Below are 17,468 nucleotides of genomic sequence, written 5' to 3'. Positions count from 1 at the left end.
TGAGGAGATGGGAGAGGCAGGACTTGCAGCGCGATCTGCGTCAGAAATAGGAATGACTTCTATTTTAGCCCTTGGCAACGCAGACGCTCGCGAGCAGTGTGGGTGCAATAATTGAATAACATGGATTTCTAAATGTATTTTGCAGCGCACACGACATGTCCGGTCTGGTCAGCATGTTAGGCAAATACATTTAAACTCAGTTTTTCACAATTCCTGACATTTAATCCTAGTAAAAATTCATTGTCTTAGGTCAGATAGGATCAGAACTTTATTTTAAGAATGTGAAATGTTCGAATAATAGAGAGAATTATTTATTTCAGGTTTTATTTATTTCATCACATTCCCAGTGGCTCAGAAGTTCACATACACTCAATTAGTATTTGGTAGCATTGCCTTTAAATTGTTTAACTTGGGTCAAATGTTTTGGGTAGCCTTCCACAAGCTTCCCAAAATAATTTGGGTGAATTTTGGCCCATTCCTTCTTACAGAGCTGGTGTAACCGAGTCAGGATTGTAGGCCTCCTTGCTCGCACACACTTTTTCAGTTCTGCCCACAAATTTTCTATAGAATTGAGGTCAGGGCTTTGTGATGACTTTGTTGTCCTTAAGCAATTTTGCCACAACTTTGGAAGTATGCTTGGGGTCATTGCCCATTAGGAAGACCCATTTGCGACCAAGCTTTAACTTCCTGACTGATGTCTTGAGATGTTGCTTCAATAWATCCACATAATTGTCCTGCCTCATGATGCCATCTATTTTGTGAAGTGCACCAGTCCCTCCTGCAGCAAAGCACCCCCACAACATGATGCTGCCACCCCCGTGCTTCACGGTTGGGATGGTGTTCCTTAGCTTGCAAGCCTCCCCCTTTTTCCTCCAAACATAACGATGGTCATTATGGCCAGTTCTATTTTTGTTTCATCAGACCAGAGGACATTTCTCCAAAAAGTACAATCTTTGTTCCCATGTGCAGTTGCAAACCGTAGTCTGGCTTTTTTATGGCGGTTTTGGAGCAGTGGCTTCTTCCTTGCTGAACGGCCTTTCAGGTTATGTCGATATACGACTCGTTTTACTATGGATACAGATACTTTTGTACATGTTTCCTCCAGCATCTTCACAAGGTCCTTTGCTGTTATTCTGGCATTGATTTGAACTTTTCACACCAAAGTACGTTCATCTCTAGGAGACAGAACGCGTCTCCTTCCGGAGCGGTATGACGGCTGCGTGGTCCCATGGTGTTTATACTTGCGTAGTATTGTTTGTACAGATGAACGTGGTACCTTCAGGCGGTTGGAAWTTGCTCCCAATGATAAACCAAACTTGTGGAGGTCTTGGCTGATTTCTTTTGATTTTCCCATGATGTCAAGGAAAGAGGCCCCAAGTTTGAAGGTAGGCCTTGAAATACATCCACAGGTACACCTCCAATTGACTCAAATTATGTCAATTAGCCTATCAGAAGCTTCTAAAGTCATGACATTTTCTGGCATTTTCCAAGTTGTTTAAAGGCACAGTCAACTTAGTGTATGTAAACTTTTGACCCACTGGAATTATGATAGTGAATTTTACGTGAAATAATCTGTCTGTAAACAATTGTTGGAAAAATTACTTGTGTCATGCACYAAGTAGATATCCTAACCGACTTGCCAAAACTATAGTTTGTTAACAAGAAACTGTCTATCTCCCTGGCATATTACATTATTTATGCAGCAACATACAAAACATTTTTGCCTCACCTTGTTGTGCTGTGCTCACTTGAACAGGAAGGTGGCGCGGCGGTCCATCGTTGGCAAATTTTGTCATCAAACTTTGTCATCAAAGTCTGGCATTCTCTGGATGTATGGTGCTTTCAAGACAACTTGGAACTCGAAAAAAAGTTGAATCATGATGACGTCAGTGATCTTCAGGTCGTAGCTGTTGAAAGAGGCCCGAGTTCGCGATTTACAATTCCGAGTTGGATGAAAGTTCAAAACGTTTTCCCAGTCGTAGCTGGTTTTTCTCGAGTTCCCAGTTGCCTTGAACTCACTAGCCAGATTTTGTAGTTCCAAGTTAACAGTTGTTTTGAGCACGGCACAAATCATGCTTCATTGACAGCATGGCCAATGTTCAATGTTTATAATTTTAAACTAGGAAAAGAGCCACTTAAGATTATACTTGGGACCACACAGCCACTCCACAGGCTAATGATTGCTTTGCAATGCTTGCAGTTAGCCAATGATTTCTTCCAAACAACTCATTGTTGAATTTGCAATTTCCAACTTGTTATGTAAAGTTTATGTCCAATCGCCAATAAGCACCGATACGTTTTAGCAACGATATATATTTTTTTACATTGTTTGCAAACTGATATGTGACACGTAGAAATATCAAAATAACACGCAAAACAGGCAACCCCACCCCCCCAAAAAATGTGATTTGGCTAAAAATGTGGGGCTCAAAACAGGTGTCGCCACTGAAAACATTGTAAGACTTGTCATGAGCATGTATGACACCCTTATACCTATATTATACCTGTGCTACCGAGGTTAGTTTCGGTTAGTGTCTGTTTGGCCAATGACAGGTTTAGTTTTAGGATTTACTCCCTTTAAAACATTTTAAAAAACTTTTTTTTACAAGTGATTAACTATGATCTGTGTAAAAATAAACAGGATAATGACAAAACAGCAAACTAACCTTAAAACCAAGATGCTAATGTAACGGATGTGAAATGGCTAGCTAGTTAGCGGGTACGCGCTAATAGCATTTCAATCGGTTACGTCACTTGCTCTGAGACCTGAAGTAGTAGGGCCGCGGCCTTTGTGGAGCGATGGGTAACGATGCTTCATGGGCGACCGTTGTTGATGTGTGCAGAGGGTCCCTGGTTCGCGCCCGGGTCGGGGCGAGGGGACGCCATAAAGTTATACTGTTACACTAATTGCCATGTTTTGGGAGCTGCTTTGTTGAGCAAAACAGTGAGTTTGCGGGTAGKCGTAAATATTTTACACCTGATTTCACCCACCTGAAAGGGCAATGACCCAGTTATCATGAGGAAACATAGCCCAATGTCATTATTTCACCAACACGTCTTTTTGAAGGAGGAAATAAATATAGCAACTTTTTGCACTAGTCAGACAAGAAACAGATGGTGTACTATAGGTATACACTAGATTAGGTCACCCAGGGCCGACCCTAGCCTTTTAGTGGCCCCCGTTTTGATGACAGAGAGAACATTTTTTGTTTTACAGCTAATTTCCTGCAATTCTACGCATTTAGCGATGGGTTGGGGACCGTTTTAAAGCACATTTCCTGCAATTCTACACATTTTATCAAGACATGCCATTTGAATGATATCTGAGTGAGATTGACCAACAAAATCAATAGGGGGCCCCTTGGAGGTCAGGGCCCTGGGCACCCTAAGTGACTGTTTATGTCGTTTTAGGGGCGATCACGTGTTGGCCTTACCCCTTGGTTGGAGACTCCACCTACTGTTTGGTGGACACAGGACCTGCCGCAATCCTTGGTTACCCATTGGCGCTCATTGCAAAACTGAGGGAAAAGTATCTTGCTATTTCAACTACTTGAACTACTTATTTAAGTGATTCATACATTATATTAATCCAAAAATTTCCAGAAACTATTTGTCCAGCCTTCGTCCACTATTCGTCCAGCCTGCCGAGGAGCGGTGTAAAATCTTTTTAAGGATATTGTGGGGGTTTCCTGCTGCCCCATCAGATTCACCCCGACGAACGACCCCAACAAMTCTGGCAAGATCATAAAAACTTTTTCTCCCCAATTTCGATCTTGTCTCGTCGCTGCAACTCCTCAACAGGCTCGGGAGGCAAAAGTCAAGTCATGCATCCTCCGAAACATGACCCACCAAACCACGCTTCTTAACACCTGCCGCTTAACCCAGAAGCCAGTCGCACCAATGTGTCGGAGGAAACACTGTTCAACTGACAACCGGGGTCAGCCTGCAGGCACCTGGCCCACCACAAGGAGTCACTAGAGCGCGATGAGCCAAGAAAATCCCCCCTGGCCAGGGATCGAACCCGCGTCTGTAGTGATGCCTCTAGCACTGCGATGTGGTGCCTTAGACCGCTGCGCGACTTGGAAAGCCCCATTAATATGTATTAATTGTCAATTATCCCTATAGGGTATAGAAAGTATATACACTACATGACCAAAATCATGGGCATTAATATGGAGTTGGTCCCCCTTTGCTGCTATAACAGCCTCCACTCTTCTGGGAAGGCTTTCCACTAGATGTTGGAACATTGCTGCGGGGACTTCCATTCAGCCACAAGAGCATTAGTGAGGTCGTGCACTGATGTTGGGCGATTAGGCCTGGCTCGGAGTCGGTGTTCCAACTCATCCCAAATGTGTTCGATGGGGTTGAGGTCAGGGTTCTGTGCAGGCCAGTCAAGTTCTTCCAAACCGATCTCGAAAAAACAATTTCTGTATGGACCTCGCTTTGTTCACGGGGCCATTGTCATGCTGAAACAGGAAAGGGCCTTCCCCAAACTGTTGCCACAAAGTTGGAAGCACTGAATCATCTAGAATGTAATTGTATGCTGTAGCATTAAGATTTCCCTTCACTGGAACTAAGGGGCCTAGCCTGAACCATGAAAAACAGCCCCAGACAATTATCCCTCCTCCAACCAAACTTTACAGTTGGCACTACGCATTGGGGCAGGTAGCGTTCTCCTGGCATCCGCCAAACCCATATTCATCCTTCGGACTGCCAGATGGTGAAGCGTGATTCATCACTCCAGAGAACGCATTTCCACTGCTCCAGAGTCCAATGGCTGCGAGCTTTACACCACTCCAGCCGACGCTTGGCATTGCGCATGGTGATCTTAGGCTTGTGTGTGGCTGCTTTGCCATGGAAACSCATTTCATTAAGCTTCTGAAGAACAGTTCTTGTGCTGACGTTGCTTCCAGAGGCAGTTTGGAACTCGGTAGTGAGTGTCGCAACCGAGGACAGAGGATTTTTACGCGCTATGCGCTTTAGCACTTGGCGATCCCGTTCTGTGAGCTTGTGTGGCCTACCACTTCGCGGCTGAGTTTCATCATTTCAAGTCAGCTATTTATTCTTAATAATATCCCTTATAAATGACTAATGAGCTGGCTGACCATTAGGCTGMCTGACCCATAGGCTACATGACCCATATTCCAAGATCTGAGGCTGTAATAATAGCCTTCTCTCCATATTTTAACCTACATTAAATTGCAGTTCAAAACTTTAGCTTATTAGACACCTGTCAGTCCTACTTTGTGTCAAAAACAATAGTCAAAAGTATTATAGCAATGTACTATATAAAAACGACTGCATTTCCAGTCCTGGCATTAGGATAGAGGGGTGATAACATTAGGCTTACTGGCAGCACCTTCCTGCCCAGTGCCAACCTCTTCCCCTAAAAAAAACATAATCTGATGTCTCCATGAGTTGTGCATTCAGTACATTTTTCTTATGTGTTTTGCCCTTTATCTTACAAGGTATCTACACTGCACGTAATATGAACAGTTACCATTCCTTGGAAGCCCAATAACTTATTTGAAAGTGGATGGGTTCAAGTGATTTATCATCACAAACCTGGGGCGTCCGACCCCACCATCATGAAGGCTCAAGTCAAACCATTGTGGAGGGTGACGGAGGAATCACATCAGACATGGGTGGCTGTACACAGAGTCCTGGAGGTCAAGTGTCCTTTCAATTGGGCACAAGACAACAGCACTCTGGACGACTGGCTACAGAACAAGAGAGGGCATCTGGCAAGTGCAACTTCTTTGAGGAAGAACCACTTCTCCAACACTCAGGTTGGTGAACATTTACACTGAATTATATAGCAGTTATAAGGGAAAATACATATCAACATAGTTCATAGTTGACCTAAATGTTGTCTGACATCAAAAAGTTSATAGGAGCATAGACTGCTACGTGCTGAGTCAGTTTTCACTATGTTTTGTTCAACACAGGTGCAGATGTTTGTAAAACAAGAACTGATTTCATCACGTGGACCCCCAAACAATGTATAATTGTCCCGTGAGATGCTGATTTCCTCACCAAGGCTCTGGACACAATAAACCGATTCTGGGCCAAGTATATCTAGAACAAGATGGTTGGCACAGCCCATAGACAAGGTACAAACTCTAGGTTGTGATATAGGTCTACTGTATATTCATTTCATATACTGTAACTGATAGAATAAGAGATTGGGAATAAGTTAAGAAAACCAAGACTATGGGCTGAATTCAATCCGTGTCGAGGAAGATCCACCTTTTATTAGCTCGTCTGAAATTTAAAGGCCATGTTCCCGTGTTCGCGGAGACTGCATTCGCGTTAAACGCTGCATATGTCGGCTCAATCGGAAATGACCTTTGCATTTTAATACGGATCTTCCGCGATACGGATTGAATACAGCCTTATATCTGGTTCCACGRTGGCTGTAAAAAACAACAACCAAAAACAATTGACGGTGATGCGTTTCCTTCTTAGGAGACAGACTCCAGTCTACAGACAGTCCAGGGTGGAATACAGTGCAGAGAGGAAGAATGAGACGCTGGTACATGAAGAAAAGTTAGGAATACAGTAGTTCAGTCGAAGGACTCAACCCTGAATCATGTAATCGGTCTGGTGAAAAAAAAAGATAAATTAACTGTATTTAGATTGGCACTTCAGGACCCTTTTTAGGCATCACTTTGGCTGTCACATTCATTTGTATTCTTGTAAACGACACTATCAGACATGTTCACCATAGCAGCACATACGTGTAGTATGTTGTCAACCATCGTCTCTTCTCGCTTGTCAACTTCATCCCTAAGGGTTCTTCAAGAAGCAAAGTGGATGTGACCCATGGAGGATATGGTATCTTCCCTTCAGGACACCGATCACCCTCTCTATAGAATAGCAATCACCTCTAATCGCCATGTACATACATTTGACCTGGTGAAATGGTGCTACAGTGTATACAACACAGACTAAATATACAGACAGAATATGGACAGAACAACTTACCCATAGTCTAGTTGTAGTACATACACATAATACACAATAGTAAGTAATTTTAGTTAAAAAGTATACAAAATAAAGTGTGTGGGTGTAAATAGCTAATGCAGTTGATGAGGAGTTGTCAGAGATATACACTGACTGACTGTACTTTTGGGCATGTTCTCGTTATTTGACAGACAGCTTCAAAAGTACCGCTGAAAGAAGCCAACTTTGAATGACGGTCTATGGGACGAACCGGAACGTGTCRCCTGAACGAGGGGCATGGCTTTGCGTGTTGTAATTTATGACGTGAAGCGGACGCTGAGTATGCCTGGTGCTGGCCTTGTATCCAATGAAGTGCAAGCCTATGACTATCAGTATTTCAGCATCAGTTTCATTTCAATCTTTGTTTAACAACACTTTGCATCCATGTGGTTACCCATAATTAACCTCTAATATTGACATTAGGTGTTTATGTGTGTGTAAAGTAAGCTTTCTGATCCTGTGTTTTGTGCATGTGAATCCGATAGCCCTGATCATTGAACAATTTTAGTGAATGCACAATTACTATCCGATAGAATATGGGAAAATATTCAATGTTCACACCATATTTTCTTAAATATATACCTGTAACTATTAAATATATTGTATTTTATTTATTCCATGCATTGATATCTTACGCATCCTATGCATTATATCTTATCGATGCATACCCAAAAGGCTGAGAAGTCATGAAAACATTAGACACAGAAGTTAGTGCACTCATGTAGCCGGGAGGGAGGGGAGAGTAATCTCTGTAGCGAATCATCTCGTAAACCAATGAACTTTCAGGCTCTGAAAACAGTGGTCGCTTTCTGGCCACACTAAACACGAGTGGACGGCGTGACTCGCATGTGCTTTTTTTCTAATTTGTGTATGTTAAAGAAACCCATTCGTACTTGAGCATATAAATTATGTGGTAGAAACATTGTAACAATTTAAATATTACAGTGAAGAACTCAAATCCACCATCCCATTTTTTGAAGGTAGGTTTGGTTTGTGTTCTTTGACAGAACTTTGGTCTGCTGGTGTGAAATATTTAATTCAAAAACGGTTACATTTAGTTTAGGCAGGTCCGTGTGTTTATGCATAATTCATGTTTTCTTTTCACAAACAACACGGCACCATCAGGTATTTGTGTCACAGGCTACATTTTCTTGTGGTATAATTAATAAATGTTCCCTCCAAAGAATGACTTTCAAGACAATTAAACGTTTTAAACTGGAGTTGGACGAGCCGGACGATGCTGTGTATGCCAGCGGCGAGATAGTGTCAGGACAGGTCGTTTTAGAGCTCAACAGGGAGACGAAAGTGCACTCCATGAAGGTCATTGGAAGAGGGGTTGCCACTGCCCACTGGCTTGAGGATCACAGTGTGGGCATGAATGCAGTTTACAACGACTACACCTCCAAGATCACCTACTTTAGGAAGAGACAACATCTCATCCGAGGTAATTCTTCTGCATTTCTGGAAAGATCACACTGGTTATTTGTCACCGGATATGTTTTAATAACCTAACCATGTTGAAATGTTCAAAAGGGTTAGTATCTATTGATTTCCTATTAATGCAATTATCCAAACTAAAATTCAAACTTTGAGCCCATTAATGGAACGAATTAATTGCATGGTAAAAAGCATGCATCTCTAAAAGTAGTGCACCTTGGATTTGACCAAGCCTACTGTAGGACACAGTAAATATGGAAACACTGAAGACACAGGCCCTACTTTTGGTTATAAAACATAAAACACAAATCTATTAGAAAATGACATTCTTAGAGGCACTGTAGAATAACACGAGACTGGAAAATAGTTGACAGCATGAACTTAATATGTACAATTCTGTCGCGTGTGAATGAAGCTCACGTGTAGCAGCAACTTACTTATAGGGATTGGATCTAGGCCATCAGACTGGCAGGTAAATAAATGCAGGACTGGTGGAGTTAATGTTTCACTAGAAAGTCAGCTGTCATGCATGACTTGCCTTGACAATCAAATCAAATTGTAATTTTCACATGCGCCGAATACAACAGGTGTAGTAGACCTTACAGTGAAATGCTTACTTACAAGACCTTAACCAACAATGCAGTTTTAAGAAAAATAAGTGTTAAGTAAAAATAGATAAAATAACAAATAATAAAAAATTTACAAAATGTAAAAATAATTAAAGAGCAGCAGTAAAATAACAGCAGCGAGGCTATATACAGGGGGTACCGGTACAGAGTCAATGTGCGGGGTCACAGCTTAGGTAGAGTTAAAGGTAAAATTAAAGTGACTATGCATAGATAATAAACAGATTTGCAGCAGCGTAAAAGAGTGGTTGGGGGAGGGGGGGCAATGCAAATAGTCAGGGTAGCCATTTCATTAGCTGTTCAGGAGTCTTATGGCTTGGGGGTAGAAGCTATTAAGAAGCCTTTTGGACCTAGACTTGGCGTTCCGGTACAGCTTGCCGTGCGCTAGCAGAGAAAACAGTCTATGACTAGGGTGGCTGGAGTCTTTGACAATTTTTAGGGCCTTCCTCTGACACCAAATGGTATAGAGGTCCTGGATAGCAGGAAGCTTGGCCCCAGTGATGTACTGGGTCGTACGCACTACCCTCTGTAGTGTCTTGCGGTCGGAGGCCGAGCAGTTGCCATACCAGGCAGTGATGCAACCAGTCAAGATGCTCTCAATGGTGCAGCTGTATAACTTTTTGAGGATCGGAGGACCCATGCAAAATCTTTTCAGTCTCCTGAGGGGGAATAGGCTTTGTCGTGCCCTGTGTACGACTGTCTTGGTGTGTTTGGACCACCAGTTTGTTGGTGATGTGGACACCTTAACTTGAAGTTCTCAACCTGCTCCACTACAGCCCTGTCGAGGAGAATGGGAGTGTGCTCGGTCCTCCTTTTCCTGTAGTCCACAATCATCTCCTTTGTCTTGATCACGCTGAGGGAGAGGTTGTTATCCTGGCACCACATGGCCAGGTCTCTGACCAGGTCTCTGAGTTTGGATGTCTTCACTATTATTCTACAATGTAGAAATTAGTACAATTAAAGAAAAACCCTGCAATGAGTAGGTGTGTCCATTCTTTTGCCTGGTACTGTACATGCTGCTGACCTCTTGACAGGCCGCCTTCTCTAACCTCAAGGTTAAATTAAAGTGGATTTAGCTAATGTTATAACACATTAACTACCATGTACAGCTGAGTAATTGCATGGTTACATAAAGTTAGTATAGCAGAGGGGCAGCTTAATATAAAAGTGTTGGCCAGTTTTTATATGTGGATAGGCTAATTTTGATACATTTCCCAAAGAATAACAGGAAATTATTTTATTGGATGGTGTTCAAAACATAATTTACATGTCATACTCAGTGCTTGACTTGGACTAAAATAGGTGCCAGTACTCATTTTGTGTGCCGGTACTGTTTATATTTAGGTGCAGGAACTCCACAATACTTTTGAGATAATATTCAGTAAGAGGTGCAGTAACTCAAGCAGTGAAAATTTGAGGTGCCGGATATTGATCTCTGATGAACTCCTGCCCAAGTCAAGTGCTGATCATACTGATAAACGTTGCCGTATTTTGATTTCATCAAGTCAGGTATCTCACAGAACTTCATATTTTCCTTCACAGAGTCAAAGTAAATGTCTACATTTTGGTTTGATTGTGGACTTGTTTTGATTATTGTAGGTCTAATCAGAAAAGGAGCATGGCCATTTACTTTCTGAGTCTCGCTCTTGGGTTTTTGACACTTTCTCTTTCATTATGACTGTTAGACTGTAAATAGTGGTTTTGGAATGTATAAACTAAAGTGAAAGAAAGAGTGAGTGGAGAAGCCCACAGTACCCAGAGGCCGAAGACGGCTGCTGGCCTGAAAAGGTGTGGGGGGTTTAAAAAAATGCTGCCTCTGTCTCTCAGGTAACAAGGGAAAAACATGTGGGAACAGCTAGATTAACAACCTCTACAGGAAGATGTTGAAATACACCCCAACAGTCCTTTGTTATTTGCCTCGAGTCTGACTAATAATTGCTAAATGGCTGGGACTTCAGGGTGCAGGCACTTGTCAAATGAATCTTTAATCATGGTAAGTTAGTTGGGAAATAGCTTATGAAGTGCAGTCCTATTTCATTATAAAAGCAATGTGAGCAAACATACTCTTATCTCATTTCATATGTCATATAAACGTAGCCTTTTTCCCATGGTCTGATAGAATTGCAGATTAGTTTTACTCCCTTCATGACATTAGTTTGGTGGATTTGGTTTTGAGACATTTCATGTTGATACTGATACTGCAGCTGTCTTTGGTCGTCTGATAAATGTGTAATGATGCCGTCCATGTTCATTGCAATAAAGTAGACTGTGTTTTTCATGTATTCTTTGTGTGAATACACTCTGGCTTAAGTCCTGCTGTTTGTGTGCCTTAAGCCGGACCCCCGAAAAACATAGCTATAGCCTTCTATACATAACTTGGCACTCTACTAAGATAGGTCTTTGTTTTGAATATCATCTGTTCTGAACACATATGTACATGGTATTAACTTTGTTAGTGTGATGAGTCTGCAGACCATTCATTATTTGATACAACGTAGGTGTATAAGTCCAAAATCATACTTCGTGCAGGCATGCAGGCATACATGGTTTTTATCTCATCGGCCCAGCAATTACAGGAAGTCTAAGGTCAGAGCTCACTGAAGTCGATGACACACTTTTTAAGTTCTCAAATAGCCACCAGGAGGCGGTTGATATCATAAATTTGCACAGTACTGGTACTAGTCTGTATTCCATGACAAAGCCCAGCTGTTGCATGTGTCGTTCACACCACAGGYGGCAGTATATAACCCTCACATACTTTCAGGAAACAAATAAGTAAACAACTTTGTTTTTTGGGACAACATTTCACCCCTGATTTTGCAATCTAGAGGGCCTGGAACTAAATGTTCTGTAAGATATGATCGATGTATTTGTATTGCAAGCAGATGTACTTAAATGTACTTTTCATGTTTATGCGCATTCCCTTTATCATTATTGCTTTTTATTGAAGTGGTAGCCTATATGAAATAGTAAAAAAACTGTTTCATGATAGTTCATACAGGGCTTTAGAGACTTTTCTAATCATCATCATGTTTGCTCTCTAAGAAAATCAATTTTGCAAACTGTGCATGTTCTGTTTCTTGGAACTAATGCATAGACCGCATGTACAGAATGTTAAAAATGGACACGAGCTAAAACGAAAATAAATACCTTTGCACAATAGTACAATGTGAAACTATTTTGTCAAATGGGAGGATCTTTGCAGTCTTCGGGCATGCTCAGTTAAGTCTGTTTTTGTCTAAGAACCTGTAACCATCAATCACCAGGCACTGTTTTCTCCGTTCGCTCCGAACACCACGCCCAGGGAAGATGTTTATTAGCCTGCTACAATCTATGCATGGCACCTTATGTAATATATTTGGAGATCCCGCCCCCTTTCACATCGTGCAAAAAGGAACTGTGGCCGTCTCTCCTGCATCAGTTTTGTGTAGCGACAAGCCAGAGAGATAACTGAAACGTTCTACGTTTTTTGACAACTTGAATAAGAGCGCAAGAACATTTTAGCAAAAGTATTCCCTTTGGAATTAACACGCCTCAAGATGATTTTCGGCAAATTGAAAAAGTTTGACATCGTCTTTGACTCTCCAGAAATCGACTCTCCTCCAGTCTTCAGCAGTGGGGACGTGGTGTCTGGAAAAGTAGTTTTGGACCTTGCAGGGGAATGTAAAGTGGAGTCGTTGAAGTTGCACGCCGAAGGTTTTGCTAAAGTGTATTGGACCGAGTCACGTTCGGCTGGGTCTAGTACTGCTTATACTCAAAACTACAGCGACGAAGTGGAATATCTCAACCGAAGAGAAGTGCTTTTGCAAGCAGGTTGGTCATTCTCTCTTTCTCGGTGAATGTAAGCAATCATGTTCCATGTTATGACACTCTCCGGACAAACCATCTCGAGCAAATTTCACTCAAGAGAAAAATATTTTATTGTACACAACTGCGTTTTGTGGGGGGTTTATCTCATGAGGTTGTATTTTGTTATAATTTATTAGCTTTGAATTATTCTGTCTTTTTTTTWATGGTTCAAGTGTTGTCAATGCAAGTTAGATTAATTCTTAAAGCAATAACTCTAAAAGGGGACTCTGTCTCAGTGCTGCCATAAATAATATAAAATTGAACAAAATAACCCACAAATCAAGGGCCTGAAAATACCCATTCAAGAGCACCAGATTTGACAAAAATCTGTTCTCGGGACAGTGAGAAGGAACCACCCCTTGCAAGTAGTATAGAGAAAGGTGCTACATATCACGTCTAACGTTTTAATATTGGATAAATATGGTGCTCTTGTTTGATGAGAAAAGAGTAACTTCAGTTGCAGTTCAATGTAATGAAAAATTGAACTCAGTGACTTATCCAATATTTATTTTAGGTAGTACATAGCATTGGAAAGCAAAATGCACTCTTTCAGTAATCAACGAATGTATCAGAAGTTGTCACAAAACATTAATGCTTGTTTTATTCATTTCTTTTCAGATAATGGCGAGCTCACCCTCCTCCCTGCTGGAAGACATGAATTTCCATTTAGTTTCCAGTTGCCTGATGAGTAAGTTTCCCTTTCTGGCATGAATGGTTTCGGTTCAGTATTAGCATACAGTAATGCACCTGTGTTGATTGCATTTGATTTGGGCCTATGATATCATCACATCTTATTAAAGAACAACGAAGGTCTAATCAATTGATGTGTTTTACTCCAACAGGACACTGGTAACATCTTTCGAAGGCAAGCATGGCAGCGTCCGCTACTGGGTGAAGGTGAAGCTGCATAGGCCCTGGGCTACAGTGAGGAAGATCAAGAAGGAGTTTACAGTCATTGAGCCCATTGACATCAACACACCAGCCTTATTGGCCCCCCAAGCTGGCAGTAAAGACAAGATGGCACGGGTTTGGTACCACAACTTTGGACAGGTGTCGATAACTGCCAAGATCGACCGTAAAGGTTACACACCAGGTAAGAACCAACCATATCCTTTAACCCTAGTGGCCTGAACTTAACAAATAGTTATAACTGTTTTTAGCTAAACCAAATGTAATGTCACAGCCTCTGTTCTCCATCTTCCAGGTGAGGTGATTCCTGTCTTTGCTGAGTTTGACAATGCCACGTCACGCTCTGTGGTGCCCAAGGCCTACATCACACAGACGCAGACGTTCCTCGCCCGGGGCACCATGAAGCAGAAGCAGGCGGTGGTGGCCACGCTTAGTGGCGACGTGGTGGGGGCCCAGCGTAGGGAGACCTGGCATGGCCGCGCCATCAAGATCCCACCTGTCGGGCCCTCCATCCTGCAGTGCCGCATCATCAAAGTGGAATACATGCTCAGGGTGAGTTCACTCCCTAGACAGAGAATGGAAAGCACTTAATGCACGTTTACTAGGTTTTCCTTGTTGAGTATATGTCTTATTGATAATGAAAAGCTAATTAGAAGTTAGTGGTTTTACCCCTACTGAAGAGTCCATGTTACTGTAGTTCTAAAAGCTTTCTCCCCACTCCACCACTTAGGTATGTGTGGATGTTCCTGGGACCTCTAAGTTGTGCCTAGAGCTGCCGCTGGTGATGGGCACCATCCCCCTGCATCCCTTCGGCAGCCGCACCTCTAGTGTCAGCAGCCAGTACAGTGTCAACCTGGAATGGCTCCGCATGGCCATCCCTGAGCAGCCTGAGCGTAAGTGTCTGTCTCATTGTAAACAAGACATAACATGTTCCCCAAAGCTAAATGCCAAACCCCCTGAAAATCTCCAACCTTAGGGAAAATGGTTTACTCATCTGTCCCCTCTTTCCCTCCCCCATATAGCTCCTCCTGACTACAGCTCTGTTGTTACTGATGAGGAGGCTGAGCAGAACACTATGGCCCACCGTCCTGAGGAGGACCTCAGTGGGATCATGGAGCACCCACTTAGGGCCTTTGTCCAGGAGTTCCGCTTCCGACCCCCTCCAGTGTACTGCGAGGTGAGCTAGCACCACTTAGAATACTCTGTGATTTAACACAACTCTCTACACTTCATGGTCCAATGTGCCTTATTGAAACGTATACCTTTGTGTTTTGCGCCTGCAGGTCGACCCAAACCCTCAGCCCCTCAACATGAGACGTCGCTGCATGACGTGTTGAACCAACCACTTGAGCGTCACGCGATGACCCGACTTAATTACGCAAAGTGATTTGTCTTCTCCTGGATTACTATCCGAAACTGGCTACCCAGTCCCAAGATGTGGCCTCTGTTGTTGGTAGGGACTAAGAGTACCGCTGAGAAGAGGAGATGGAGACGACAGGACCTGGTTGTGGAGGAAGCCCTTTTTTAAAAAGAAAGATGGACATGTTACGTTGCGCAAGGAAAGGAAATAACTTGTACCATGGTTCCTGTCCTCCAAAGTGATTTTGGCTCTGGATGAGGAAACAGAGCCCCTCCTGCCAATCAATGATTCCCACACAATAAATGTTTTGTGTTATTTACTGAATTTGGGGAAATATTGGGGGAGAATCACTTGATTTTTGTAAGGGGGGAGAGTTGGAGTTGCAGATGATACCTAAGCCTTAAAGAATGCTATGTGATATGAAGAAGTAATCAGTTGGCTTAATGTTGAGGCATCTGTAATACCCAACTCCCCTTTGCCTTGTAACATATAGCCTGGATGTCAACCTGCGTTATGTATTATGACTCAATCATGATGTTCCCATGACTATTTCTACTGATAGTCAAGTAAATGAGTTTCAAGTAAGCACTTTTTCTGAGAAGTCATGGTTTGGTGAAGAGGAGTTGAGTCAGCAGGTTTAGATATTAAGCCGATGTACACAGGTAATGCTATGCAAAAGGGAAAGCCTGCAGTGTCTGCAAATGAACTGAAATGATTGCCTGAGCGATTCTGATGCAGCAGCTATCCGCTGGAGCTGTTCAATGTATTCTGAATGTTAATGTAACAGTACTGGTTAATGTAACAGTACTGGATGAAGAAACTAAGTGAATTTCTTGGTATGTGGATGAATTCAAGAGGAATTGGAGTTGCGTAAAAGCTAGTTCTTTAGCACAAACCTATGCATAGTGTCTCCTCAAATAGAGACTAGTACTGATTTATTATGACCGTTCACAACAATGATAAGAGGAAGAAACGTGTGAGTCTGTTTTGAAGCTGCTTCAGGCTCAAATGATTAGTTTTAGAAGCAGCTAAAGAGGAAATGTCTGAGCCATGTGGTTTGTGCGTTTGTCTCAACCCAGATGCCTGTGCCTTGATGTTTCTGAACAGTTTAGAAATGTCTGCAGAACATTTGTTCAGCGTCACATTAAGCCTTACGTTGGAGATGTCACTTTGAAGTGTACTAAAGAACATTCCAAGAAATTACTGAGGACTTTTACCTCATTTCCAAATAGTGGAGAGAATGGTGGCTTCAGGTCAGCAACGCAGCTTTGGTGTCATGCTCAGTGCAGCACACACCTTAAACGGAATGTATTTTATACAAATGCCATTGTTGATTCACATGACTAGCCAAAGTTTTTGTAATTCTTGTTTCTAATAAAAACACTGACAGATTTTTGTGTTTTCTGTCAATTCATTTCTTAATTTACCTCATTCTATTTCCCAGAAAGTTTCAATGGTTAGATTTGACTAGAGGTTCAATACAACTTGTTCTCCTCGAATAGATGATTGAGTGCCATCTCAAAGAAGAGGATATTAAAGCTTCCTTTTCAACAGCTACTCGTTGACATGCTTAAGAAACATGACTGGGCAGGGGAATTCTGGTGAAAAGTAATTCAGTCACGTTTAACTTTTTTTTAACATCCACACATTTGAACCATAATGGGAATTGAATTTCTTTGACCAAACTTAGGTTCATGTAACCTGAAACCTCATTATTTTTTTGTTCTGCTACATTCTACTGTCTTTTTTTGGAACATCATGTACAGCAGTTTTAATGTGAGCCGAGGCAGCACTGCGGGCATGGTTCATCTGAAGATCACTTCTCTTACTCAGAGGCAGCAGGCCATGAAAACAATAATTGTGAAGTGGTAGTGGGTGTATATTTTTTACATTGTACAGTTACATAATTTTGCTTTTCCGGCTATTCCTGCAGCCTTTGGCAGATGTTGGGGTCTTACAATTGTTTAATACATACAAGAACAGGATGAAAGGATAACAGTTGCCTGCTACAGAGTTTCTGACTTGATTTCTTGTCATTTTTTGTCTTATCAAAACTCCATCTGTGACTGGTTTACGTAACCAAACCTTCAATATCTTGTGTGAGGTGGCTGTGTGGTAGATGCATTATAAACTCCTTCACAGGAAACAGAGCATATGTGACCTAGTAGGCCTGCAATCTGCAGTGAAAGAGGAAACAGAATACTAAGATGGTGTTATTAATTAGACAGGCCATCAAGGATAATAAATTCATTAAAAAGTCAGTTTCAAAACCTGACCAAAAT

General features: G+C 42.0%; 1 protein-coding gene across 2 annotated transcripts; it reads left to right on the top strand.

Moving 5' to 3' along the window:
- The first annotated feature begins 7,811 nt into the window (after positions 1-7,811).
- Positions 7,812-16,578, top strand: LOC111975612 (arrestin domain-containing protein 2). 2 transcript variants are annotated; one of them, XM_024004031.2, is made up of 8 exons: positions 7,812-7,985; positions 8,190-8,449; positions 13,536-13,605; positions 13,760-14,010; positions 14,122-14,378; positions 14,557-14,719; positions 14,849-15,003; positions 15,110-16,578. In XM_024004031.2, exons 2-8 carry the CDS (start codon positions 8,191-8,193, stop codon positions 15,161-15,163), a joined length of 1,209 nt encoding a protein of 402 aa, XP_023859799.1. In that variant the 5' UTR covers positions 7,812-7,985; position 8,190; the 3' UTR covers positions 15,164-16,578. The 2 variants fall into 2 exon arrangements, with proteins under 2 accessions (XP_023859799.1, XP_023859798.1); XM_024004030.2 differs by lacking the exons at positions 7,812-7,985; positions 8,190-8,449 and adding an exon at positions 8,482-12,881.
- The last annotated feature ends 890 nt before the right edge of the window (positions 16,579-17,468 follow it).

Source organism: Salvelinus sp. IW2-2015, linkage group LG16 (genome assembly GCF_002910315.2).
Source record: "Salvelinus sp. IW2-2015 linkage group LG16, ASM291031v2, whole genome shotgun sequence".
In the NCBI taxonomy this organism is placed as follows: Eukaryota; Metazoa; Chordata; class Actinopteri; order Salmoniformes; family Salmonidae; genus Salvelinus; species Salvelinus sp. IW2-2015.
This window is presented reverse-complemented; position numbering and strand designations above follow the sequence as displayed.

Coding starts and splice junctions, on each gene's coding strand:
- LOC111975612 (XM_024004030.2), top strand. CDS start 12,608: ATGATTTTCGGCAAATTGAAAAAGTTTGACATCGTCTTTGACTCTCCA. Junction 13,606..13,759: donor AGTTTCCAGTTGCCTGATGA/GTAAGTTTCCCT, acceptor TTACTCCAACAG/GACACTGGTAACATCTTTCG. Junction 14,011..14,121: donor CCGTAAAGGTTACACACCAG/GTAAGAACCAAC, acceptor TCCATCTTCCAG/GTGAGGTGATTCCTGTCTTT.